This window comes from Halichoeres trimaculatus, unplaced genomic scaffold, assembly GCF_033239565.1.
Source record: "Halichoeres trimaculatus isolate MK-OKI-2021-1 unplaced genomic scaffold, fHalTri1.1 fHalTri1_scaffold_10, whole genome shotgun sequence".
NCBI classification, from domain to species: Eukaryota; Metazoa; Chordata; class Actinopteri; order Labriformes; family Labridae; genus Halichoeres; species Halichoeres trimaculatus.
Window position 1 is genome coordinate 275,497 of NW_027437187.1, and position 26,762 is coordinate 302,258.

General features: G+C 42.0%; 1 protein-coding gene across 4 annotated transcripts in view; it reads right to left on the reverse strand.

The window, feature by feature from the left end:
• Positions 1-26,762, reverse strand: part of srgap1a (SLIT-ROBO Rho GTPase activating protein 1a) — a 231,311-nt gene that overhangs the window by 77,044 nt on the left and 127,505 nt on the right. For all 4 annotated transcript variants that reach the window (XM_074677243.1, XM_074677245.1, XM_074677244.1 and 1 more), the window contains exons 5-8: positions 23,120-23,299; positions 22,421-22,549; positions 10,185-10,406; positions 8,394-8,495 (exon numbers count right to left, since the gene is read on the reverse strand). In XM_074677243.1, coding sequence (XP_074533344.1) covers positions 8,394-8,495; positions 10,185-10,406; positions 22,421-22,549; positions 23,120-23,299 — 633 coding nt within the window. The remainder of the gene's footprint in view (positions 1-8,393; positions 8,496-10,184; positions 10,407-22,420; positions 22,550-23,119; positions 23,300-26,762) is intronic.

Genomic DNA, 26,762 nt, shown 5'->3' on the forward strand with positions numbered 1-26,762 from the left:
TGGATTTAAGTGTAGAATAATTAATGTTTCGCAGTTGTTAAAATGTGAAGTGCAAAGCTACTGATTGAGATAAATTAAAGTCCACCACATGAGCATTAATCTGGTACTGTGAACGCCGATTTGTCTAACAAAAAAAAAATATATATCAACGAAGAAAACGCTTCAACTGATCGATCTGTATATTCTAAATTCCTGAAAAGTATAATGCCATAGTTCAATAACTTTTATCATGAGAATCTGAGGATATATTGGTACGTGATTTACAGTCTATGGGGCTACGTTTTGTTTTAACTACACTACAATAGCCTTTGAAATACTTAGCGAAGCATTTGTTAAAACTGGGGAGAGGCCATAGGAGAGGCTCCTAAAAACAGACTAAACAATATGTACACATAGTGTGTGCTGTGTTCTTCGGTAATTATCTGTGCCTGTAGGTGAATCATAAGTTTTGTTTGATAGATAGACAGAGAGCTAAATAGATGACTGCATTGAACTCCAAGTGGGATACATTGTTAAAGCAGAACATCTAACTACAATGAAGGGGACAATATCTATTCTCTGAGTACAGCTTAACCCTCAGATGTGCAAAATATGAAAGCCAGTGCCCAGACTTTTTTCATTATCTTTTAATTTTCCTTAGGGCTTGGAAAAAATGTGTTTTCATTGTTTTTTTTATCTCTTTCAAATATTTGATCTTTTCAAAAAATTACAGACATGTCTACACCAGTGAAGTACATGTGCCTGAGTATTTAGCATAAAAGGGTATGAACTGAATGTATAATTGTTTTGGTTAATCCATGAATAATTATTTCTTTCTATAATGCTATTCAAAACATTGTAACATATATTCATACATTTTCTTTAACTTTATGCAATATATATTTCATCAAAATCAAATCCCATGCACTAAGAAGAATGGCATGATATAGACAGGCTGATATGCAGTTCCACCATAAAAACCATTTCATTTTGAGGAAAATGACTTTATATTGCTGCCCACTGCAGTGACAATTGTGTGCCAGTAGCAAGGTGCAACTGCATTACTAGATTCAGGTCTAACAATGCATGTTGGAATCTCATCTCTCAACTCTTGTGTGGTCACGGTAGAATTTACAACACTATTTTGATTGCAGGAGAGATATCTTGAAATAAAATGAAGTCATTGTGAAACATCCAAAATACAAAATGCCAGCTGTAATTGTCAATAGACATGTGACTAAGGTAAGCTAACCTGTATTTTGATGCACTTGTCAATTTTCCTCTAGATGATCCAGACAGGCTGAACCAGTGGGTGTTCAACATGAGAAGAGACAACGAAGCCTCTCGCTTGTGCAGTGAACACATTGAAAGTTGTCACTTCAGCACTGACTCCAGGGTACAGAGACATTATTGGTGTAAACTGATTAAGTGATACCCAAAACTAAATTCTAACTTATACACACTATATCAAAACTATTATGAAGGCATGAATGAAGATGAGCATGTTTTATAGAGTAATTGTCACTGTCCAAATATTTATCAAACCAGTCATTTGTGGGGAGTATTTTTGTCATAGAGAGGTAATGGGAGGGTAATTGCTTTTATACATAAAATCTCTCACAGTTATTTGAGAAACATCTTTTTTTTCAGATGAGAGTGATGAATGAAGCATGATTCATAGTTGGAGCTAAGCCTCTAAGAGACTTAAATGCTCTGTTAGTAGTTGCAGCATTTTCAGTGTCGATGATATTAGTGACATTGAGATTTTTGAAGTTAATTTCCGTGATTTTACCTGTGACCTACCCTGTGTGTCTTTGTTTAACCTCCAGTGCCACCTTCAAGCCCCTGCCCTGCCCCCCTTCATCCACACTGCCTAGCTCTCTCTGTTACATCCTCTGTGGATCTGGATCTCTGGACTTTGGATCAACATACATCTTGTGCAATAAAACCCTTAAACTGCTCTCCTTGATCCAACTGAAAGTGTTTAAGAAGGTAGTATTAGTATTTCCTTTTGGCTTGTTAAACTAATCATACTTTTTGGGTAAACTTGTGGGGGATCAAGACTCGATGCTGACTGTTAGTAGATGTATTGCCTTAATGGATAACTAATTCAAATTCTGTTGTAATCAGGGATATTTGCTAACTAAAGACTTTTCAAAACCCAATGGGCCTCCTTCATTTTTCTTAAAACCATCTCATGCATTGCTGTCACTGTATGAGAAATGTATAGTTAGTGTTGTAATGTAACAGTAAGAAGTGTTGTTTGGACCCAAGCCCAGTTCAAAAAAGGCCAGAAATGTCTTTGGATGAAAGAAACTTAAACAATTAAAATTTCAAAACAAGGCAAAAGTACTGTAAGGGAAAAGGGAAAGTTTTTAAGGAAGGCAGCAGGATCAAAAACAGGAATCAGTCCAAAAAAGCAATAAGTCCCCAAAAGGCCATAGCTGAGTACAGGCAGAGGATCAGAACAGGAAATCAAAACAGAATTAAATGCTGGAAAGTACTGTGGGGATGGTGAGTACAGTCTGGTTTAAAAACAGGTCTGACGGCAGATGAGCTGCAACTGGGTGCTCAGGTGCGCTGTGTTACTTGATGTACAGGTGAGTATGTCAAAAACGGTGGAAGAGAAGTGAGTGGGGAAAAACACTGCGGCCAAGTGGCAGAACTGTGAAAGTGTCCACAAAAACAAATCAGGTTGAAAGAATTGCCAACAGTTGGATCCAATAGCTGATGGTTACTAAATTCCCATTATCACAGCCAGACAATGCCTGTGAGTGGGTGGAAGGACATTATCATTTAAGCTTAAAAACTATGTGCTGCAGGCAGGTATCTTATTCTTGATCTGAGACAGTTTATCCAGCACCTGACCCGCTGTTTTACTAGTGCTGTATCTGCACATATTTTTTCAATGCATTATTCCTTTTGAATCTTGACTTTGATCAGAATGTTGGGAAAAAAAGCCTGCCTTTGAACCTAACTTACTATTTGGGGGCACTAGTCATTAGTTATTCTGTATAAAAATGTACCTCACTCCAAACAGAAAAATAATGCTTTTTTGTTAATGTTCCATCACAGCAAAGCTTTGTGTTTATAAAGCACTTTCAATAAGTGAATGAGTTGAGAGTTCATGCATTTGAGGGCAGTAACGTGCGGTGAGGTCCATGACGAGGGAGGCAGGCAGCCAGCTAAAGTCAAAATTTCTATTTGTGTGTGTTATATATACGGTGCACTGCTCACATTTGCTAATACAAACTGACGGTAGAAAGAGCAAAATACAAACAAAAATAACCCGTATCTCAACAACACAAGAACACAGGCCAGGCACCTCCAGTATACTCTATTAATCGTCTGCACTAACAAACTATCGGGAGACCTCAAAGAGGGCGCGGTATTACAACCTGCGGAGGCAGAGGAGCGCTGTGCCTCATCGATGCCCACGTTAATCAGTGTGAGACCTTAGTACACATGCACGAACCTGCAAAACGTTGTGATTTCAAGTAAACGGTCTCTCTCTCTCTCTGAGTCTCTGCCTCTGACGCACATTACAAGCATGAAGCCAGCACCACGCTGTCCGTCCCCTCAGTTAGCCTCCCTCTTATTGACAAATCAGCAATTTCCTTTTTTTATTTTTCAAATTCTACACAAATAACTGAAAAAAAAAACATTTTTTTAATAAAATATATATATATATATATATTTTTTTTTCTTGTGAGCCTAGGGGAGGCACTGCCTCCCTGACTGCACACCACTATTTGAGGGTATCTGAAGCCCAAAACTTGCTGTCAGTAGTAAACACAAAGTGATTCAAACATAACAATTATTTATTCAGTGCAAAAATATTTTTAAACTGTTGTAACAAGAAACAAAACTGTACAGACTAACACAAACTTTAAAAAAATACTTCAATACACTGGCTTGGAAACAATAAGTCCTAAAAAATGAAGTCTATTGAGATACACTAAAAGTGCCACTTCTTTAAAAGTCTGGTTAAGACTGACTGCAGTATGGCACCCAGCACACTAGCTGTCAGCGAGAGTCTCACAAAGCCCGCCTGTTGGGTCTGCAATCCATACTGTGTCAGGAACACAGGAACAGATAGGTGATGTTGCAAGCTATGCCCGTCATGGGCTGGGAGAGCTGCAGAGTCGGGGAAGCAGTCTTGGGAAAGAGGCACACGGACATGAAAATAGTTTTGGAAAGATGAAAAGCACAGAAAAAAACAGTGTTATGGCTATGGATTCTTTTAAAAATTAACCTAAAACTCAACATTTGAAAGGACAGTGATGGACTAACAAATAAAAAGATCCCAAAGACCAGCTCCAAAGGCAGAGACAGTTTATTGCGTCTTTAAGACACTGTGCTAATGTATTCAAAAAATATATAATTTCCCCTAGGTGTGAAATGAACTCCATCCCTCTCAAATAGTCCAGGACTGTCATGTCTAATGTGAGGGTGCTCAATAAGCACACCACTGTTTATAAATTTTCTGCTCTTTTCCATCTTTGCTGAAATTTTAGCTTTCCACTGGCATCTCTGGGTGATGCCAGACAAAATTATTTTCATGTCCCGGTACTGGACATGGAGCTGCTGGAGGTCATCTTTCATCTCAGGTTGCTGCAGGTGCTACAGGTGGTTCAAAATCCACAGGGTTGGCGTTTGGAGGGCAGGCAGCCATGGCTTGTTCCTTAGGTGTATAAGGGAAAGTAAAAATATATATGTTAAGAAAGAGATTTTTTTAACTGTCATGTCCAAGTAATAACCATACTTTTTGCTCTTTAAGCACCACGGTATTACACAGTCTTTGGACTCCTTTGTGGCAAAACCACAACTGCATTATATTCAATCCATTACAGTATGAGGTTCTTCCTTATTTAGTCTCATAACTTTCATCTTATTATATATTATGCTCCCCCAATTAACTTTAAAAGAGAGCAAGCACAAGCACCGCATAATTACAAATACTTCTCTTACAAAACCCGTATCTTAAACTTTATGTAATTATCATCCAGTGGCACCCAAATCAAACACATATCAATGTGATTATGAAATTTTGAATTTCTTTCATATTAACCATTTGATAAGTAATGTAGACACTAAAACATACTTTAAAACAGTAATGTCGTAATTTTCCAAGCTAGGAGTGTAGTCAGGATAAGTATATGGTCAGGATAACATCTAATAGCTGTCAACATTTTTTACTATACTTGTACATTAAGAAATAACTTGCAGGTTCAAATAATAAAATTGTATATTGACATACATGATGAAAGTTTCTCACAACTTTTTCTAAAATTTTGGCTCAACTTACCTCAAAAAGTGCGATCGAAGGGTGATGAGGTCCGGAGACCAAGGGGATTGCCAGTCAGTAGCCAGTTAGCTTACGTTAGCTCCGCTAAGTAGCATTTAGCATAGCTTAGCTGTAGTGTCGAGCTAAATGGGCACGACTTCATTGCCCAACCACAATTCAGCCCGCCCGCACTCTGCCCAGACTCCGCCTCTGAACCGGAGCCTGGGTCCACCGGAAGGCTGCATTTCCACGATGGCCGCAGCCATGGATTGGCTTCAAAATTGTGTCTCAGAATGCACGGGTGACATCAGTGACGCTTTATCTATGTTATTTTTACAGTCTATGGCTCAGAACCATTCTCACTGAAATTGAGGAACACCAAACCCCTGGAATATGTTTCGGCTCATGTAGCTGACATCCTTATGACTCCTAACTACCTGCTTATGGGCCGATCTGACAGTTCCCTACCTCAGTTGGTCTATGCAGGATCAGACTTGCTAGCACAGCGAAGATGAAGACATTCACAGGTACTCATCCACTGGTTTTGGTCTGCCTTTATCATAGGGTGCGTCTCAAAGCTCCAAAGTTCCATCCTTCCTTCCTTCACTTGCGTCGTTCTCTTGCGTCTTAGTCCCTCCCACCAGAGATGCATGGGAGAGACGCGAGGAAATAAAGAGAGGAGAGAGGAACGGAGGTGATTTGTTTTTAGAGCAATGGGACATCCTCTCCTTCGGAGCGTCACATGAAGCGAGGAGTTTCAGTGATGACGGCATCAGCTGATCACCTCTGGATCATCTGTCAGTCAGCTCTAACAGCTGTTTGTGCGTCTGGGCACGTGCGCTGTAATAACTCTGATCAAACAGAAACAGTAACAGAGATTTGTCTGTTCCTTTAACCAGTTAAACACACACGTAACCATAAAGAAAACCTGCTCTCTGTTTATTCTGTGTGCTGTTTAGAAGCTCACGGATCACTTTACCAGTAAAATGCGTAATTGTGAGATTATTTATGAATTATTTATCCTTTATCTTGAGCCCATCTGATCGTGAACTCTGAAGCTTCAGAGTTCACGATCAGATAAAGTGGGTTATATTACTATCAATATGACCCACCTTATTGTGTCTCAGGAAGATATTATTGATCAGTCAGTTTTCTGTATTAATCCTCTGTTATATTGATTTGATGATGGTTGTGTTCAGTGTTTTGTGCTCTAAACTCACAGCGAACACTTTAATACCAGATTTATGATCAGTTTCTGAACGATCCTCCGTGCCCGTCCTCAGCTCGTCTTTTCTCTCATTAAACTCTGTTGTGTTTGTGAAGTTTCATGTGAAGTCTGAGCTGCTGCAGCGTCCAATCAGAGAGTGATATTCCATATGGGGGCGTTTCGGTCAGTGAAAAGACTTCCGCAAAGCCGGCTCTCGTGTCTCCTCGATCATAGCTCCTCCGATCAGTCTCCTCTCTCCTCTCTCCTCTCTCCTCTCTCCTCTGAGCGCAATTATCGCTTTGGGATAGTCTTCAAAATGGCGACTGGGAAAGTACTTCCGGTGTCGTGGAGGAGATAGGACGGAGGAAGAACGAAGTTAACGCATTGAGACGCACCCATAGAGTATCTACCTAGCCTACAACCTAGGAGTAAATGGCAGACTGATGGAAGACATCACAGTAGGTTCAGTAGTGCTTCTGATGGACCCACAACTACCAATAGCCTTATGGCAAACTGGACTATATGACTGCATCAGGACAGCAGAGGTAAGGATCCATGACAGAGCCTCCTCTCGACCAATAGTACACCCGATAGTTCTACCAGAGATCAAAGATGAAGATAACGCTAAGGTGACATCCTCATGAACAGCCAGCCTTCCCATGGAAGCAATTTGCAATGCAACTTTGATATCTTTGTGAGATGTTTTGCTTTTTTGATGTTCTTTTGTGTCATGTGATGCTTATAAGGCCATACTATTTTGTGATTTTGTTGCAACTCTTCTTGCCTTTTTCTATTGCTTATTATTAATGAGTGAACTAATGATCAGTCTGACAAAAAATTAGATAATTGTTACTTTATGGCTTAATTTATGTTGCATCATTCATGTTTCTCTCTCAGATTCTACACCTGTGGGAATCATTGGTGCATTAGTGAGCTGTTTTGCGTGGATAATTCAGTAAAGCGAAAGTCAACCATATCAAACTATCCTGTGTGTGTTCTTACTGACACCCTAAGTTGAATATCGCATATATCACCAACGCCTATGCAGTCATAGTTGAATGCCTATTCTTTACAGCTCTTAGTGAATTTTCAGCACTAATTACTGAATGTTGCAGCAGTTACTTGTGGTTAGCTGGCTACATTTTTCTACATTGAATTAAAAAAAACAGGCTTGCACTTAATAGCAGCACCTGCAGCCAAAAAACTTGTAGCACTTTGTCGCACTAACTAGGTTTTCCTTTTTTTGTCAACTAAATTCTTGCTTGTGTTGTATGTCACTTTGGACAAAAGCGTCTGCTAAAGGAAACTGTAGAATTGTAAGACCCTGAAAGTGACAGGCGCCTGTGTTGTTTGGTGGAGGGATGAAGAAGGTTGTGGGGGAGGGGAGGAGATGAAGCAAGTTGACTCAGTGAAAGTCGTGCCAGTCGTGATTTTCTTCCTCTGTGAGCTTCTGTCTTGCAAAAAAAAGTAAAGTTACTCTTTTTTGCTAAAACAACAGAGCTGGAGATGTGGAGATGCACCCTGCAATGTCAAAGCAGAGCAGTGAGGAACAGGCTTGTGCAAATAAAAGCAAGGCAGTGCATTCTACTGCTGGGAGCAAAAATGGAGGCTTCACACAGAGAGGGTTTGATGGCTACCTGGAGGGAATGAGAGAGAGGGGAATACAGAGTGTGTTAGTGAATGTGTCTGTGTGGGGTGTGCTTGCAACAAAAAATTTAATTCTTCTGAGATCAACAGACACTGTTCTCTGCCTCACCTTGAAATACTTCTGGCTGAAGTCAACTTTTTTTTCAGCCTTTAAGCTCTGAAGAAGACAAATGCTAAACCCCTGTGCCAGACAACCAAACTGGGGCAGCAGGGGATTGTTTAGACAAACCCCTTCACAAACCAAAATCACAGCCATCATTAGCGTTATTTTACCTCTTCATTCTCGATGTTGAGAGTAGCCAGGCGAGACTGGAGCTGCTGGAACCTGAGGATGAGCTCCCCATTCACTGGCGGCTGCACTGAGATCTGACACACCTGTGGAGACAAACACCATGCCTTATCACAAGTTTACCTGAAGGAATAACCAAACCCTCACTTTGAATCAAATGCAGGCATTTCAAGTTCTTCTCCATTACAGGGACCTCTGCCAGCTGAATGCAGACAGCAACACGACAGCAGCTTGTAAAAAAAACATGATATTCGCACTGCTGGGGCCAAATGGTCTCACAACACTCACAACACATGGTGCCACATAGCAGCAGGGCAGAGCTTACACATGATCTCTTAGAATCAGAGCTCCATAAAACCTGAGCCAAACGCCCAGATGCAATACAACTATTGGGAATGGGCAATGATTTTCGAGTATTCAAATAGTCGTTAACATTAAAAAAATCAAATAGTTCATGTGACGATCATATTGTCTTGTGTGCGGCAGATCGCAGTTTTATGCAGGATGCAGGAGCTGTTACGCATCAATTTAACAAAAAACAGGTTGAGTGGAACAGGAAGTTGCGCACGGAAACCATTTAAAATGCCCAAAGACTGTCAAAATGAAACACAATGTGTCCAAACCAGATCATATTTAACTTGACAAAAGCAATAAACTGACATAATGAATGGAGCCAGACCAGAAGTGAACAGGCTGGAGGATTTACAGCCAAAAAAAGAACAAGAAGAAGTTCAAATATGGATTGGGAAGTGCAGGAACTCCCTCGAAAAAATGAACGAAAATGAGGTACAGCGTAAATTCTGCAGGTTAGTCTAGCATACCACAAGTTGTCAACAACTTCACAGCCATGTGAGAGCATGGCACATGGTGCAAAATACGGTGCTGTCCGCAGATCAACAGTCGGTGGTAGGCTCCATCACCCAAGAAGTAAGTTTGATGATCCATGTACAGAACATAACAGCCCTCTCCCTCTTTGTCAAAGTGTAATGTTGGGGCAGGTATGTGTGTGGGTGGTGGCGGCAGCTTGCAGGGGGGGTCTTCGAATTATCCTCTAATAGTTTCGAGCGAATATCAATTAGCTCTTTTGTTTGAAATGCCCATCCCTAAAAACTATGCCACTGGAAACCCAACCTCATTAAGCATGAGATGTTTCTGATCCACTCCAAGTTCACTCAAGTGTTTAGACAAAGATTTTAAAACCAATGACTCAGAAAACAAGTCAGTTCATCTGTTTAATTTCACTTTGGTATAATAAAACAAACTTTCTACCATTCATTTAACAGGATGCTGTGATTATATGTGATGAAAGAATCCAACAAATGATTGTCAGGCTAGCAATTCCAGGTCAATACGCAATCACAAAGACTTCTGAAAAGAGCACAGAGAAACTTTCATGTCTTAAAATAAAGCAGCAGCAATAAAACCTTGAAAAGAAACTGGGCTGCACAAGAAGTTTTAACCTTATCCAGAATGTAAAATGAGGATTTGCAACAAACACATCTGAAAAGACTGAAATCCTCAAACTGATAAAGAAAATTACTTTAATGTTAACCAGCAGAAGTCATGCAAACTTGCAACTTGTTTACATGAGTAAGGATCTTGTCACGTCAGTATTTAAAACACAGTCTATGTTTCTCCCAGAGGGAAAAGAGGGATGGCTTCCTCAGGTATCAGACACACTGGATTCACCTGGAGGCCAGGCCAGTGTATTAACACTACCTGACTCTAAAGTTTGTGAAAAAACAGATGCTGTAATCCCCGGACCAACCCCGTACCTCATCTCCCATGTGAGGCTGGAACTCGAACTTGGCTGGCGGGCAGAAAGCTGTTGGGTACATCTCCATGAACCTCTGCCGGTCACTGCGGGGGTCCAGACTGTCCACAGCATTCTCAATGATGTCCAGACCCTCGTGTCGTGACGTCTCCAGGTTGTATTCAGCTGAAAGGTAGGTCCTCAGGGAGCGGTTCAGACTGGCGTGGTAGCCCAGATCACAGCACTGGAGAGGAGAGGAGATGAGAGGAGAGGAGATGAGAGGTTAGGAGAAGAGAAGAGAAGCGAAGAAAAGAAAAGAAAAGAAAAGAAAAAAAAAGAAAGAAGAGGAGAGGAGAGGTAAGGAGACTTTTGACCTTTAAAGAACTCTTTATTGGTTCAGGTTTTAAGTAAACAGTACCATGGAATAAATAAACAAACAGTGCTGCTCTATGAGAGAGTTCGACAGTGCAGCGGCTGGGATTTCGCCAACTCTCTCTGACAGGACAGTTAAACAGCAAAGCACTCCATGCTGCCCTCTAGAGGAGTCCGTGCTGCACATGCGCAGTGTTGCTCTCATGGACTGGTTGTGCACTGTCCCTTTAAGATCAGCTGCGCGGCATGGTGTGAATTGCTCATTGTTACAAAGGAAGAGACACAGAGAAAAGTTTGCTGCATCCTTTTACTGTTGACTGCTTTTTCTTTCAACAACCTGCAACAATATCTGTCTGTGAGTAAATTGTGATGTTTTCTAAGCAGTTTTTTGGCACTTGTTGTAGTTTATGCCTCATTCAGAGTGAAGTTTTGTTTGTTTATATATCTGTCGATCCTCAGTGCTCGCTCAGATATCTGATATATGTTTACTTAATGCATGAGGCTCTTCTAAACAGTGTTAATGAGTATTACAAAGCAGACATGTTGATGAAAAGAGAAGTGTAGTATATGAATTAAGCATTATGAATTGTTACCATTGTATTTCCTTTTTCTGTTTGATAGTTTCACAAAAATGAACTCAAATGAATCCAAATGAACTGAAATGGAAATGAAATGGACTGAAATGGAATGGAACAAAAACTTAACATTGATAAATGCTCCAAACCGTACCGTACCATACCATCTCCTGGATGTTTTTTTTTGGATGAATTTGATACACTGTTTAACTATCTGTCGAGCTGGACTGATCTTCTAGTGAGGGCAGAATACAAACAAAGCATGTTTTTCCATCAGAAATTAAGGACGTGGTTACACTTGCCATTCAAACCATGCCGTGCTCAAGCACACGCCATTCCTCAGCTTACGTCATTGTGAAGCCTCTATTTACATAAAGCACGATCTCATCAGAGTCAGCACAATGTGACACAGAGAGCACTGCTACAACTTTTGAGACTTTTTGACGTATGGTAATTCGTTTTGGCCAGACACAGCCTCCAGACACTCCTGCTTTGTTTAAAATAATTGTTGAGAGATGAGCTTGCGTTGATCATACGTCATGGATCAAACACGCTGTCCGCGTGCTTGTGCTTGTGCATAAAGTAAACCATGCCGAAACCCACCTCTCCGAAGCGTGCCAAAACAAAGAAGTGAATCGTGCTCAAGCACGGCACAGTTGGGGTAACACTGGCCGTTCAAAACATAGTTTGGGCTAAAGCGTGCTAAAGCACAGCACAGTTTGCCAGTGTGACTACATCCTTAGAGTGAGGGATTCCTGAGAGACATTACACAAGACGTTTTGAATCGTCCAGGTGGAGATCCACTCCTTTACCTAGTTTGTTTCTTTCATGTACTTATATTATTTTTATGTTATCAAGAATGAAATAAAGACAAACCAAGCTAAACCAAAATGGAGTTAACGTAAGTTCATGCAGGACACGGAAGTGTTATGCCCAGCTCGTTGTAGAGCATAACAAATAAGGGAGGTCAACACAGTGATAGCTTTAAGTAAAGAAATAAGTTTATTGAGCAACTCAAGAAAATGACGGAAATTCTCCTTCTGCTGACCTCCTCTGTAGACTTGACCAATCACCAAACCTCTAGCATGTGTTAAAACATACTCATCAGCAAGGACAGCAGCTGCAGATGCTGTCTTCACCTTTTTTTCACTGATATAAGTAGCAAGGTTAGCTGGCAATGAACTTTTAAATTGTTCCAACACAATTAAATCACACAAATCTTCATAGGTGTTTACCTCCGAAGCAGAGCTCCAGCGGGTGAAATGAGTTAATATATCCTGGGCAAATTCTACATGAGTTTGCTTCTCTCCCTTTTTCCAGTTCCTGAACTTTTGCCTGCATGCCTCTGGAACTAGTTCATAAGCTTTTAGAACTGCAGCTTTAACTTTAGTGTAATCATTACAATCAACAGAACTAAGGGCAGAAAAAGCTCTCTGGGCCTTGCCTGTGAAAATGCATTGCAGCATCATCGTTCTATGACCCTCTGGCCATCCTCTACTCTCTGCAACACGCTCGAACAATGAGAAAAATGTGTCTGGATCTTTTTCATCAAATCTAGGCAGAAGACGCAAGCTTTCAGCAACATCAAAACCAGTAGCTCCACCTCTACTACCAGCCAACAAAGATTCACGTGCCTTCTCTTCCTTTAACAGCTCCAACCTTAGCTGCTCTACTTTAGCTCTCTCCCTTTCCAATTCTATCTCCACCCTCAGTCTTTCTTTCTCAAACTCAAGCTGTAACCTCTCTCTCTCTAATTTTGATTTCTCCTTCTCTAGCTGCAGATATTCAGCTGACAAAATACCCCCGCCAAGCTCAGAACTGACCTGACCTGGAGCTGCTGGAGCTTGAGCTACTTCCAGCAGTCTAGCAGCTACACCTAGCTCCTCAACAATGCTCCTCAGCTCTGCCTTTCTTGGAACTTTGTCAGTTTTTGACCAGCCTAAATAAACTGCCAAATCAACTAGATCCGCTTTAGTAAACTGAGTCAAAGTACTACGAGACGGCCTTTTTAGAAACTCAGATACCAAAGTATTACTGTGCTCAGGCTCCACGTTAGACATAGTTACCCTATCTAGCCAACACATCCAAATGGATAATAAAAAGAACGAATAAACAGACAAGGCAGTCTGAGTGACACAGTACACAACCACAGGGAGATTGAGTAATTATGGAGCGCCCCTCCTAACTACCTAACCTCAAAGCTGGCTAACTGATCCCTAGTCTTCATGTGCGTACTGGCGGTGGGTATTTATGCACCTACAAACCGTCTGTATTGGGGAGACAAACTGTCTCAGCCAACTTCGGGGTGCTCCCGAGACAACTGCTGCTACCCGCACGGACAACGCACAAAAATAACAAACAGCCCTGAAAACAAAAAAATAGCAACCCCTCCTTGTGAGATGGCTGCTGCTACCGCCTATCTGGGGGACAGACTAAATGCTCCAGCCAGACAGCAAAATAGCACAGCTACCCAGCCACAATCCTCCCCACTGTCATGCACTGCATAACCCAAACTCAATAGTCTACCTGAATGCACAATGACTTTACAGCTAGAGAAACTAGAGAACAAAAAAGTCTCAACCCTCCCTGCTTAACTAAACTACCGAATAAACGTCACTGTGGGCCTCCCACCCTCGCTAGACTCCTTAACACCAACCAAAATGGTAATCTTTAAGGTTCAAAACTGGACGAGCCCCCACTTGTTATGCCCAGCTCGTTGTAAAGCATAACAAATAAGGGAGGTCAACCCAGTGATAGCTTTAAGTAAAGAAATAAGTTTATTGAGCAACTCAAGAAACCTAACTTGTGGTTTAGTCAGCATCAGTAGTGAGGTGAGGGTGTTGGGTGCAGTGAAATGTGAACAGATTATTAAGACTATGTGTAAAGGAAACCGAATCTAAACTTAGCATTACCAAACCAAACCAAACCAAAACAAACCAAACCAAACCAAAGGTGGGTGCCTGGCAGGCACCAGCCTTCCAGGAAGGGAGAGAAAGAGCCCATGTGGGACTCAAACATTTTTTAAAAGCTCCCACCAGGTGGATCCAATCCCCAGATGAGAGGGGAGGAGCAAGGAAACCAGGAAGCCCTGGAAAAAGAAAACAGAGGCAGGCAGGCAAGACAGCAGACCCTGATCCCAAGGCCTGTGGCCGTCACAGAAGTCATAAGCCCAGCTGTGATCAGCTGACAGACTGATGTTCTAACCTACCCCTCTCAACCAATCACAGCGTGTGTCTAACAACAAGTCGGTGTATTTAAATCACGTCTTTATTCTCAGTTATTACTGCTACCTCATTGTTGCTCAGCTGCTGCTGTTACAATCATCCCACCTCCACCCCAGCCTCCTCCTATTTAGCCTCATGTGTGTATCTTATTGATCTGTATGCACTCATTTGATCTGTATGTATATGGGGGGTTTGCTATGCACTCCCTGGAAAGCTCGAGCAAGCTGCTCGGCTAACCCAGGGAGTACTATGAAAAGCAGAGCTTTAACCCCAATTCTAACTGTATCCATTTGGCAATAAATGGTTTAATATATGATGAGAGTGTTCCTGACTGAACTATTTTTTAATGATAAACAAACTTTAACTCTAATGGGTACAGCCACTAAGCTCTTGAACATCAACTTAACATCAGTGAATCCTGTTCCCTTCATTTTGTTTCTCCTGGTGAGTCAGATGCTCACCTAAGCATGGCCTGGCAGGAAGTTTACCTGACAGACAGTCCTGCATTGTGCCACTGAGCATTTAGGATCAAAAACAAACAAGTGGTCATCTAAAGTTAGTCCTAATCCTGCGATCCACTTCTGTAACAAGGAAAAACTAAAAGCTAACCTGGGACACCGTAACCAAAGGTGACAGAGGGTTTTCCCGGGAGAAAACACACAGACTTCCAGCTCTGGTGTCAAAGTGTGCCACATGTCTGTTTGTGACCATGGCCCCATGTACCACCTTCCACTGCAGGTCAGCAGTGCGCTTCTCTATGGAGGGGTTTGTACAGGGACCACCACTTGCCCCTGGGAGAGGACCCTGCTGCCAACACACCAGCCCACCTCAACTCCTGGACATCAAGCAAAGATGATCTATTGAGAACTTTAACCACCACTGAGTATAAGCTCTTCATGGAGACTTTAGAAAAGTCTGACAGTTTGAGTGTTGTAAAAGACAAGAGAGCTCCATTCTCTTCCTCCTGCTCCTCCACTGCAGCCCTGATGGAAAGAGGTGGGAACCTAGGCAGTTTTGCTGTCCTGTTCTCAGCGGTCTCCATTCCCAGTGCCACGCTAAAGAGAATTGGTAGTCCACCCATTACCTCCTCCTCCAGTTTCTCCAGCAGGCACAGTGACTTAATGCCAGTCTCTTGGCTGAGCCTGGTAGCGGTCTTCCGCTGCCCTGCTGCCTGGAGTTCTGACAGTTTAGTCAGTCCAGCTGCTGTAAGTGCTCCCTGTACACATACGGAGTTCAACGACCTGATCTTTACCAGTGGGCTGTGAAACAGAGGTTCCACCCCAAACTCACCACAGAACTGAGAACAGTCTCTCTGGGACATCAAAACAGTCCTCCAAGCATGCAAAACTGACTGGTAGAAGGATGATGTCTGTGAGATATTCACGTCCGTCAGATACAGCAGAAACAGGTGTTTGTCATAGATTAGGCCGTCCATTCTGCCGAGCAGAGTGGTCGCTGTTAAAGTCCATGTTTGCTGCCTGTGGTAGAGGACCTGCTGTGCAGTCTGCAGACGTAAGACCATCACTTAGCTGCAGAGGTCCACCAGTCCCTGGCCTCCCTCTGTCACAGGCAACAATAAAACTGTAGATCTGATCCAGCAAAAACAGTCCCAAAAGAAATTCACCAGTATCCTCTGGATCTCCTTCAACAGTTAGTCTGGAGGTTCTACAACAGTCAATCTGTGCTGGAGCATTGAGGCTGCAAGGTTATTCACAACCAAAGCCCTCCCCCTATAGGACAACTGGGGCTACCCCATTTCAATCGAGACAATCTACCCGTTTCTACTGGTTTTTCCAAACAGGCTCTCCCAGTTTTTACCCTGAAAGATATATGGTACAGAGCTAGTTTTTGTTGTAGAAGGTTGATATCACTTTGACTTGTAATTAGGACTGAGACATTGTAAGGGAAGCTGACAAACTAACTTTGCTATCTAGACCCTCTGCTAAGGCTAATCCCGTGAGACCCTACCTGAGCTGCTGTAGGAGGGGCTCTATAGCCAGAGCACATAACAATCCAGACAAGAGACAACCCTGTCTAATGCATCTAATGCCTTAAATACAGTGATCCACTCTGTCAAAAGCTTTCTCTTGGTCTAACGAAAATAAACCTTAAACTTAAACTTTTTGAATTTTTTGTGGCGTTAGATTAACTGTGGAATTAACCCCTGTCTCTTGTTTCTCTTATTCCAGTGACTCCTCGTTCCTCCTGCCAGCAGCCCAAACCTCCCTTCACTGCTGCGCCCTGCACCTGGACTTACCTTTTCTGATCCAATAAAACCACCTCTCAACTGCTTCCCTGCTTTCATCTGCTTTTGGGTCCTATTCAATTTTGTAACCTTACAAACTCCTCAGTAAGGAAAGTCACTATTGGCTGTCCCAGAATTCACTAAAAGTCACTTAATGACGCTGCTGTCTAATGGTGCGTTCGAGGCAACCCATAACTTGTATATTTCTCACCTGTAACTTGTGAAAATGCCCTGGAACGGCAGTCTAACTCATAACTTACGACCCATGAACTCGTACCTGATCGATGTACTTCGAGTTATGACTTGTGACGTCACATCTGTGCCAAAACAATGTGGCAGCCTCTATGGATGCGGTGGTGCTGCGCACACACGGTGAGAAATAGACTTTACAACAATGTAAAGTATATTCGAACGTTGCAATCACAATTCACACACACATAATTATGTACTATAATCTGTTATGTGTCCGAGACGGTGGACAAATGTGTCGCTAAAACGAAATAGAGGGAGGGAGGTAGGAAGAGAGAGAGAGACAGCATCACTGGGCTACAAGTGTAAACTTCTAGTCTGATGTTCACACTTTGCACATTGGCGGCAACTCTGGCGTTCAGTGCATTAATCAACAAAAATACACTTTAAAATAATGACATAAATCGTGAAATATAAAAGTAAATACCTCATGCGTTGTTTTACCTCCTCCGTTTCACTTAAATAAAGAACTTGCAGGCTCTTTTGGTAATTGAAATGACCAAGCATAAATCTTAGAATTTCTGCCATGCTGGTTTGTTTATATCCCAGAATTCCTTGCACTCAAACTGAAGTTGTAAATTGCCTGGAACACTTTCAGGTCAGAACTCTGAGATTTCAACTGGGAAACATACGAGCTGCGGGTTGCCTCGAACGCACAATAGTTTGTAGAATAATCCATGTGCATGTAATTGCCATGGACTCTGTAGGGCAGAGAAATAACATGGAAGAGACAGAAAGCAGGTAAAACACAACATCATAATATGTTTACAACTACAAATTAACTGTCTTCCGTCCATTTTTGTTTTTGTTTTTTTTATGTCTAAATAAACAACCCTCCTTCTTAATCTGGGCCGGGGACAACAGAGGTGACCACAGAATGAGACGCATACTTGCGTGATTCATGTGAATGCAGTTGTCCGCTCTGGAGCAACAGGAGGAGACTACTGTGAGTGAGGAATAGAGGTGGGCAGATCAATACAAATATTAATAATATCGATACCAACGTTGGTATTGATATCAAATGATACCAGTGTAAAAAGGTCCATACTGTAATTTAAATTTTTCTCCTGCATGCACTGACTGCTGCAGCTTTATAAAAGTGGAGACTTGACTATGTCTGTGTCACATCCCCCCACCCGATTTTTGATGATGCACCATCAAGTGCCTCAGGCACAGAGTTAGTTCAAAATTTTTTGTAACATTTGTTCTGGGGTAGTATTTCTTTACACTTAACTACTTTAAAAAATTAGTGCAATAATGGGGGAACATTTTGTTTATTTATTTATTTTTGTATTGTAGTCTTTAACTCTGTACCTTAAAAAAGATTTTCTTATTTTACCTTAAAATAATTATTTTTTGCACTTTATTTTCTTTAAAAAAATGTAAACAATCACAACACAATGTTTTTTTATAAAATTTGTTATGTTACTGTTGTGTTGTTTCTGAACATAAATGTTTATAATGACACTGAAGTAATATGTAGTCACCTTCAAACTTTGACAAAATTCTGTCCTAGGTTTTAAAAACATAATCAAAAGAAAAAAATCACAAAAACACCTTAAGGTCCACAGCTTGATGATACATCAACCCTAAATATTAAAAAGTATCGGTATCTGTATTGGCATCTATCTGTATCTGTATCAGTATCTGTATCAGTATCTGTATCGTTATCTGTATCAGTATCTGCGATACTGGCCCTGTATTTACTTGGTATTGGATCAATACCAAAATTCCCAGCATCGCCCACCTCTAGTGAGGAGGACTGTCTGCCTGTGTTTTGGATAGGGAAGGGACTCGCACACGCTGACCATTGAGGAGATCAAAACATGCTGTAACGTCAGATTTCCCAGAATCCAGAAAAGTCACAAGAGATGTCGTCTATGGAAAAACTCGCCAGGGGTCTGAAAATCCATTAAATGTAGCGATCAAGTCTCTAGGTTGGCAACACTCGGACGCAGTTTTACCCTCCACTTTCTTACTGCCGTCATCAGAGCTCACACTGAATCTAAAATGCTCCCAGACAGCAGAATGACACAACACCACAGGTACACCCTCTAACTCTGTCTTCTCGCCATGTACACAACACATACGCCTCCCACAAAGAAACCTGCTGCACTCCTTTGCCTTGATTTGTGCATGCGTATGATTGGAGCTACATACTCGTCTCAAACTAAGTAATATAATGAAGAAAAAAAAAGATTTCAAACCAAACAAAGCAGACGCCCCGAAACCAAGTGAGGAAAACTGAATGCTTCTGTTCTTTTTCATAAACTGTTCCATGATGGAGAGGCATTCAGAAACAGGTTGTTTGCGTCACAATGTACTGCTCAGTGTACGGCTGCACGATTAATCAATTTTAAATCGTAACCAACTTTTTGGATTAAGACGATGTTAAAAACTTTGAAATCGTACCTGAACGAGTTCGGCTTTTCACATGAACTCGCCCTTTTTGGTGTCTCCAAGCCACCGTAGTTTCTCCGGCCCGTGTCACTTCCTTTCATGACTATGTACTACGTGCCTGCCTTCGCTCAGCATCTGGTAACAACAACAAGCATGGCTGCTGCCGGAGAAGTTACTTTTGCTCAGGGAAGCAAAGTTTTAGTTCCTAAAACGGGGTCAACTAAATCTGTAGTGTGGAATGGTATGGTTTCGACACGGCGGACACAGACCAAAAATATCCCTGATGCAAACTGTGCATGAAATCAGTTGCAACGAAAGATTCAAGCACAAGCAACTTTCAACATCTCCAGAAGAACCACGAGCGGGAAAATGAACTGTGTGTTGCAGAGAGGACTGCACAAGAGAGATCTACTCCACCACCACCCCCTAGAAGTAGCAGGCAGCGAACTCTTGCTGCCTCGTTTTCACATGGTGTTCCATCTGACAAGAAAGACCCGAGGTGGATAGCAATTACGAATGCAGTCGCATATCATATCGCAACAGACATGGTGCAGATATATACTGTCGGAAAGGAGAGGTTTCAGTATTTGATAAACGTGCTGGACTCCCACTACAAACTACCGAGCAGAAAATATTTCAGCAACGTTGTTCTGCCTCGTATGTATACAGAAGAGTATTAGGTATATTAAGCAGCTGACCATGCCTCAAACTACCAGGAGGCTGAAGGGGGACAAGGACTGATAGATATCTGGTTGAAATTTGCCTTCAGACTCCAGACTGCACAGAGACTTCTATTCACCTGTGGTCCCAGCTGGATAGATAAGGCTTGCCTGCTGCTGAGGAGAGCTGGACGGCTGGGGTACAGTGAGCAGCTTTTTCTCTTAAAGCTGTAGGAGGTGAACCTCACTGGACTGACATCCTTTGGCATAAGTATAAATGACAGAGACAACCCAAAACCAGTTTCGTTTTAATTTGATCAAAAACTTACAAAAGTAAAGTCTGTTTCACTCCTGGAATTGACGTTTCAGCTATTCTTCTGTTTCAACAAATTAACTTTGTAGTTAACAGAAGGCCGATTTTTTGCATTCACATTGACTCCTTGTATAAGTCAGTGCCTTGGCCGGGGCACCCCAGTCTAAAATGTCTGGACCCACCCCTGATTGTCAGCGTACCTCGTTGCAGGTATGTTGCATTGCCCTGCTCATCAGTGGATGGCTTTATGCCTAACGGGAGGTTCAGCTGGTGGAACAGAGGGAGTTACAGAGAAGGACAGGGCTCAGCTCCCCCCAGGTTAAAGTCAAACAACTTCTCAAGCATGTCTGTTTCAACGGGTTGCCGCTCTAGTCAGTTGCTAATCGCCGTCCCGTCTCCCTCCCTGCAGTCTATTTTTACAAATCAAGATCTATTAATATCACCAAAAAGAGGGCATTTTCTTAGGTAGAGTGGGGGTATTCTGAGGAAAACTGATGTATTTTTCTTCACTATCTAAATCTAAAAATGATCAGAGTACTATCTTTGAAGAGCAGCAGGTTTTACATGTGTCACTCACATCATTATTCATCTGCAGGTGAACCTAAAGGGGTCCCAGCTTTGTAAATGTTTCAGTCAAAGATCCTAACAAACTTCCTAAAAGTGACAGATAGAAAACATAGTATTGAAGGAAAGGGGTTTGAGCGTTTACTGACAAGAGGTCTAGTTCATATTAAACTCTTTGGACTGTTGATACAGACCATAAGGAATGTGTGTCCATCAGGGTGCTGGGTGTCAAAGACGCACAAGAACATTTTTATGACATTCTAGTTTATGTTGTTTTGTCAGTGTGCTGTTAATCAAGCTGTACACACGTGGAGTCTGTGTTTTCTGTGATATAAAATGTGCGCAAAAAAAAGGAATTTTTCATCTTTATAAATTGTCCACAAAGAAAAACTTGAATCAATCGATATGATTGATTTATCACCCCAGCCTATCTTCTATTCTATCAACAGTGAAATCAAGTGTATAGTTAAAATCAACCCAATATGTCTTTTGCAACATTATTTATTTGTGGTCAAACCTGTTTACCTGAGGTTGGATAAAGCACTCACATTTAATTACACAGCCTCAAATATCGCTGGTTTTTCAGTATAAAGTGTGACCCTGTCAGCTGGTAACCGTCAGCCAACCATCTCTGACACGTTCAGCTGAGAGTCTCCAGTTAAGCGTGGTCACTCTTTGCTCCACCTGTGGCTCTGTAACAGTCAGTACTGGATAGAAGTTAACTCCATGGTGCAGTATCTTTTCTGACAGCTGGCTGTAGAAGGAGCAGACATTTTTATGCTGACAGCTTTAATTTAGTGTTTATAACATGATAACTTGTCTGAATGAATGGAGCTTAACACCACTCCTGTTGGACAAATGCATCTTCAAGATGATGTAGTTTGAAGAGGGGTCTGTGTGTGTGGTCACAGGTGTGTTGTGCAGGATGTGCACTGCATACTAGGTAGTGGGTGTGACGAAACAAGGATGGGATGCAGCAGCTGATACATTTCTGCTTATGGCAGACAGATTGCACACAACAGTCAGAAATGCCATTCATTCTGAACAACAGGCTGACCACCCACTAACATTTTCCTCCAGTCTAGTTTCATCAACGAAAACTCACATATGTAAAATCATTTATCAGTCATCAAAGAGCTATGTTCAACTCGCCACCGTCTCGTTATTGTCATGAAATAAAAAGGGCGTTGATGAAATAATTTCATCGTCATCATTGTTGATGAAAATAACAGACCTGAAGCACAGGGTTAAAGGAACAGCTCATACGCAGCTTCATAACACCTGGTATATAGAAGTGGAGCCACAGACTGTATCACTTCATCTTGTGTTTTATTTCTGCCTGTCATCAAGAAGTCCACTTCAATTTATGCATGCTCTGTGCAAACATTTTTCAGTATGAGGATAGGGAAAACAGAGTACACGCACACGCACACTCACACTCACACTCACACTCACACTCACACTCACACACACACACACACACACACACACACACACACACACACACTCACACACACACACACACACACACACACACACACACACACACACACACACACACACACACACACACACACACACACACACACACACGGACACACAGTCAGAGCAGACTACACACATAAACTAGTGTGAACATGTCTAGTTTGGTACTTACATCTATCAAGTCGGAGAGGTCATGGATGTAGTATTTGAACACAGAGGAGTTTGATGCTTCCAAAGTCAGCAGGTACTCGTTCCTGGCTTTGATTGACTTCAGCTTGTTCTCCAAGTACTTGGCTTGACGCTGATGAGAGAATACGAGACGAGGATGAAATAAAACAGACAACAGAGTGGAAAAAGGAGGGGGGAGGCTTCAATAGGTCAAAGATTGCTTTTTCTGATTGTACTTTTATGTTTCTGCGTCGACTAGCTGAGACTGGATTACACACAAAACAGAACACTAATAGCTAAATAACTTAACTTCTGTTTAAGACAGCAGAACAGAAACAAGAGCAAGAAACTAGATGAACTAAAAACAGCTGTGTCCTTGGCTTCAACCAAGTCTGAGATACGTGTCTTTTTCTCTCTCCATCCACAGGCCGTCGGGATCTGACTCAGATGCCTTCAGAGCAGCCAAATTTTAACATTCAAATGCATTCTAGGAAGAAGGGGAGTTAAGAAAGGCTGCTAAAGTCTTTTGTGACAGATTTACAAAAAAAAATCAGGCTTCTTCTGGGAATAAATAGCCCGCTCTTCTGTGCTGTGTTGTGATGTTTTCTTTTTTGAACTACAGACAGAACCTCTGAAAGACTTACACCTTAACGCCATAAACTATATTCAAATGTCTGAGGATTTTAAACTCCTGCTGCTCTACCTTCTCTTTTATCTTCTCAATCTTCTTCACAGAGCTGCGTCGCTGGTATTTGTCCTCCATTCGGATACTAAAGACTGGATCTGCTCGGCTGATCTGCTTCTCCTCCTGCTTCTCAGCCTCCTTCAGCTTGCCCTCTGCACTGATGCTCTCTGAGTGGTACATGTGGTACGTCTTCATAGCCTGGAGACAGAAGAGAAGTGATAATGTGCTGAGGAGACTCTTATCAGCACTTAAATGACACAGAATTAAACAGCTGCATCCACAGCGCCATCTGTAGGTATAAAATGTTCCTAAACAACTCGTTTTATGAGGTTAAAGGGCAACTCCGTTTTTTTGACACCTGGACCTTATTTATAGGTGTGTGCATGCTCATATACTCATTCAGACAAACATCGTGCAGCTCGGAGTCCTTCAGAAGTTATTTAGATCCAGCTGATTTTAGCCGCACTTAGCGGGGGCCACGGCAAGGGAGCTTCAGCGCGGGACATAATCTTTGCAAAATCTCTCATTTCGGCTGTATTTTTTCATCCATCGTTATCACAAACACACTCCTCTTCTGTTGCCATAGGCGAACACTGTCCACAAGCGCACCACCAGTTGGTATTGAGTCGTGGACGTGCTCCTGTTTGTTGTTCTCGAGCCAGCTCTTCGTCTCTCTCCCTCTGCATCCTTCTTTCATGGAGCTCCTCGTCCGTGTACTCAGGCTCAAACCGGTAAGGACAACCGTCAAACTCAAAGTCCTGGTCTGAAGACGGTAGACGAGCTGACTTTATGATAACACTGGCGATGGATGAAATGAGCAATTTTGCAGAGATTATGTCCTGTGCTGAAGCTCCCTTGCCGTGGCCCCCACTAAGTGCGGCTAAAATCGGTTGGATCTAAATAACTTCTGAAGGACTCCAAGCTGCACAATGTTTGTCTGAGTGAGTATATGAGCATGCACACACCTATAAATAAGGTCCAGGTGTCAAAAAAACGGAGTTGCCCTTTAAGTCTTAACCAGGAACATTTCCTGTGGGGGCCCAGGGGCATGTTCACTGCATGTTTTAAACAGATCAAACTTTATTTCCTGCCTTTTAGCAAAATTTAATTCACCAACATGTAATAAATCAAGGGTGAATTCCAACCAACATTCTCATGGGTCTTTTTTTCAGGTCAGGACACCTGGGATTTGGACACATCTCTGACTTATAGAGGGTACCTTCCTCAGCAAGCATTATGGATCTCAATGAGAGTCAGTCCCTGTAGGTCAGAGGTCATTGCTAACCTTTTACAACCCACAATTAAGCTCTACTTCCTCTTGCTCCACTTCTCCCTCATAAATGGATTCAACCCGTCCCTCAGCAGGTGGTTCATCTCTTCCTGAACCACAACCCAAAAACATCTCCTCTCCAAAGTTTTTATGAAAGACGCTCACACCACTGCAGCAGCCACTAATTACTGCAGCCGAATCAAACATGCTTCCTTCACTGCCCTCTGTTTGACAGGGAAGGAGGAGGATTTGGGTTTGGGTATGGGTTAATAAGAGGGAGGTAGACTGCTAATTAGATGTGACCAGATCAAAGATTTACACTGGAACACTGATATGTTGATGCTGAGACACTGAAGATAAATAGCGTTTAGATTTCCTGACCTCCCTGAATGCATCAGAGCTTCCAATCATTTAAAGTAGTTTTCTTCTCTTGAGGACAGACCTGCCAAAGCTTAACTTTTGACTGATCTGTATCATGATGTTGTTATTCATCAACCTGAAGTAGATGTTCATCAGAAGAAAGTGGGGGGTGGGGTAAAACTCCACTGTTCGCCTTTTTGAAGCAAAGCCCCTTTGATCCTGTGCTGGTTCACATTCAGCTATTGTTTTTCTTGCTGCAGAGTTGGCTCTGATTATCCAATACCTCTTTGAAGCTCTGAGAGAATGTGGTTGCGCCCTCCATGCCCAGTCCTCTGATGGAAATCCCTCAGAATGAGAGTGGAAATGTGTGAATTCTTAGGGAGTATGACAGGGAACTTTAGTTCTTCTGACATAGCTGCCCTTCTCAGGCGTCCCCCCACTCTGAGCACGCCAGCTTTTAACACTGGATGAAGTTTGTAGCGGTTACTTGTCCCCTTGACACTTGCTTTCATCCACAGTGCAGTAATTTCCTCTGAAAAGCACTGTTTTTGGGTTAGGCTGATGATTGCGTTCTCTGCCTTCTCCAAATCTTCCAGATCAATGCTCTGTCCACCCAATGTGGTTAGAGAATAGAATAGAATAGAATATTCTTTATTGATCCCCCTTGGGGGAATTTTTTTTTGCCACAGCAGCTCACAAAAAAGTGCAGTAATGCAATACAACGAAAATAGAATAATGATAATAGAATATAAGATTAAAAATTTGAAGAAATATAATGAATACAAGAAGTAGAAAAGTAGAAAAACAAATATTACCATTTACATATTTATACAGGAGTGAGGTATATATACAAGATTGGTTCTGGAGAATGAAAATGGAAAGCACTTGAAAATGAAAATGTCCAGTGAGTACTGGTTTGTTTTAGCTGCCCTTGTGGCACTTCTTCAGCATAGTCTTTATTGTTGACATTATTGAGGGAGTTTGCATACTCCTCACGAAATGATGCATTCTTTGAGAACTTTTTTTTTAAGCTGGAAAGACGTTGCTCAGCAACATGCCAACTGTCGGACAGTGAAACATCAGTTTTCCTGAATGGCAATCTCAGACTGTAGTGTCCATCCACAATGTTATCTGAGTCTTTTACAATTTCCATAAACTGCTTGTCTCCACATGAAATTTCCTTTGTTTCTTCATAGGATTTTTCATTGAACTCTGTGTTGTACTGTGTGACCAGCAACTCATGAAGATCGACCACTGAGATCCTGTTGACAGAGACTGGGGATGAGCTTTTGTCATGTGTACCTCCTCTTAGTGGGCCGTTGACTACCCAACCATGTAAAGTCCTCACTGCGTATGGGCCTTCTCCCTGGCTGTTAATGACCTGCAATGGCTCCATTACTTTGGGTGCATTAGTGCCGATCAGTAAGCTGTGATGTCTGCATCTATGGCTGATAGTTTGATGTCTTTGAGATATGACCACTTGGCTTGATCTTTTTGGTTGGGGATGTTATTTTTGAAACAGGCATGTTTTTTTGGATGCACAACTCCGGAGGGGCTGTGAATGTGTTGCCATGTAGCTCACTCATCTCCAAGCCTTTGACTATATGACTACTCACAGTCTTTTCTTGACCCATGGTGCGTAGAAGAACATTTGTTTTCTTTCCTGTCATGTTCAGCTGATGCATTAGTTTGTTTGTGCAAAATGAGGCTGAGCTGCCGGGGTCCAGGAAGGCATATGCTTGTACAATTTCATTCCTTTTGCTGGATTTTACCTGAACTGGCACAAAAGATAGGACACACTCTTTTTCACCGGCCCCAATATGCCCACATGGGTTCAGAGAAATCTTTGCAATGTTTTTTGTGCCTTCCGGTTTTTCACCTGCTGACATTGCTTTTTCTTTTCCTATGTGAAGCACAGTTGGGTGTTGTAGATTGCACACTTTACATGACAATCGGGTGCAGTCTCTACTCATGTGCCCTGGTACAAGACAGCCAAAACAGATTCCCCTTTCTTTTGAAAAAATATTCTTT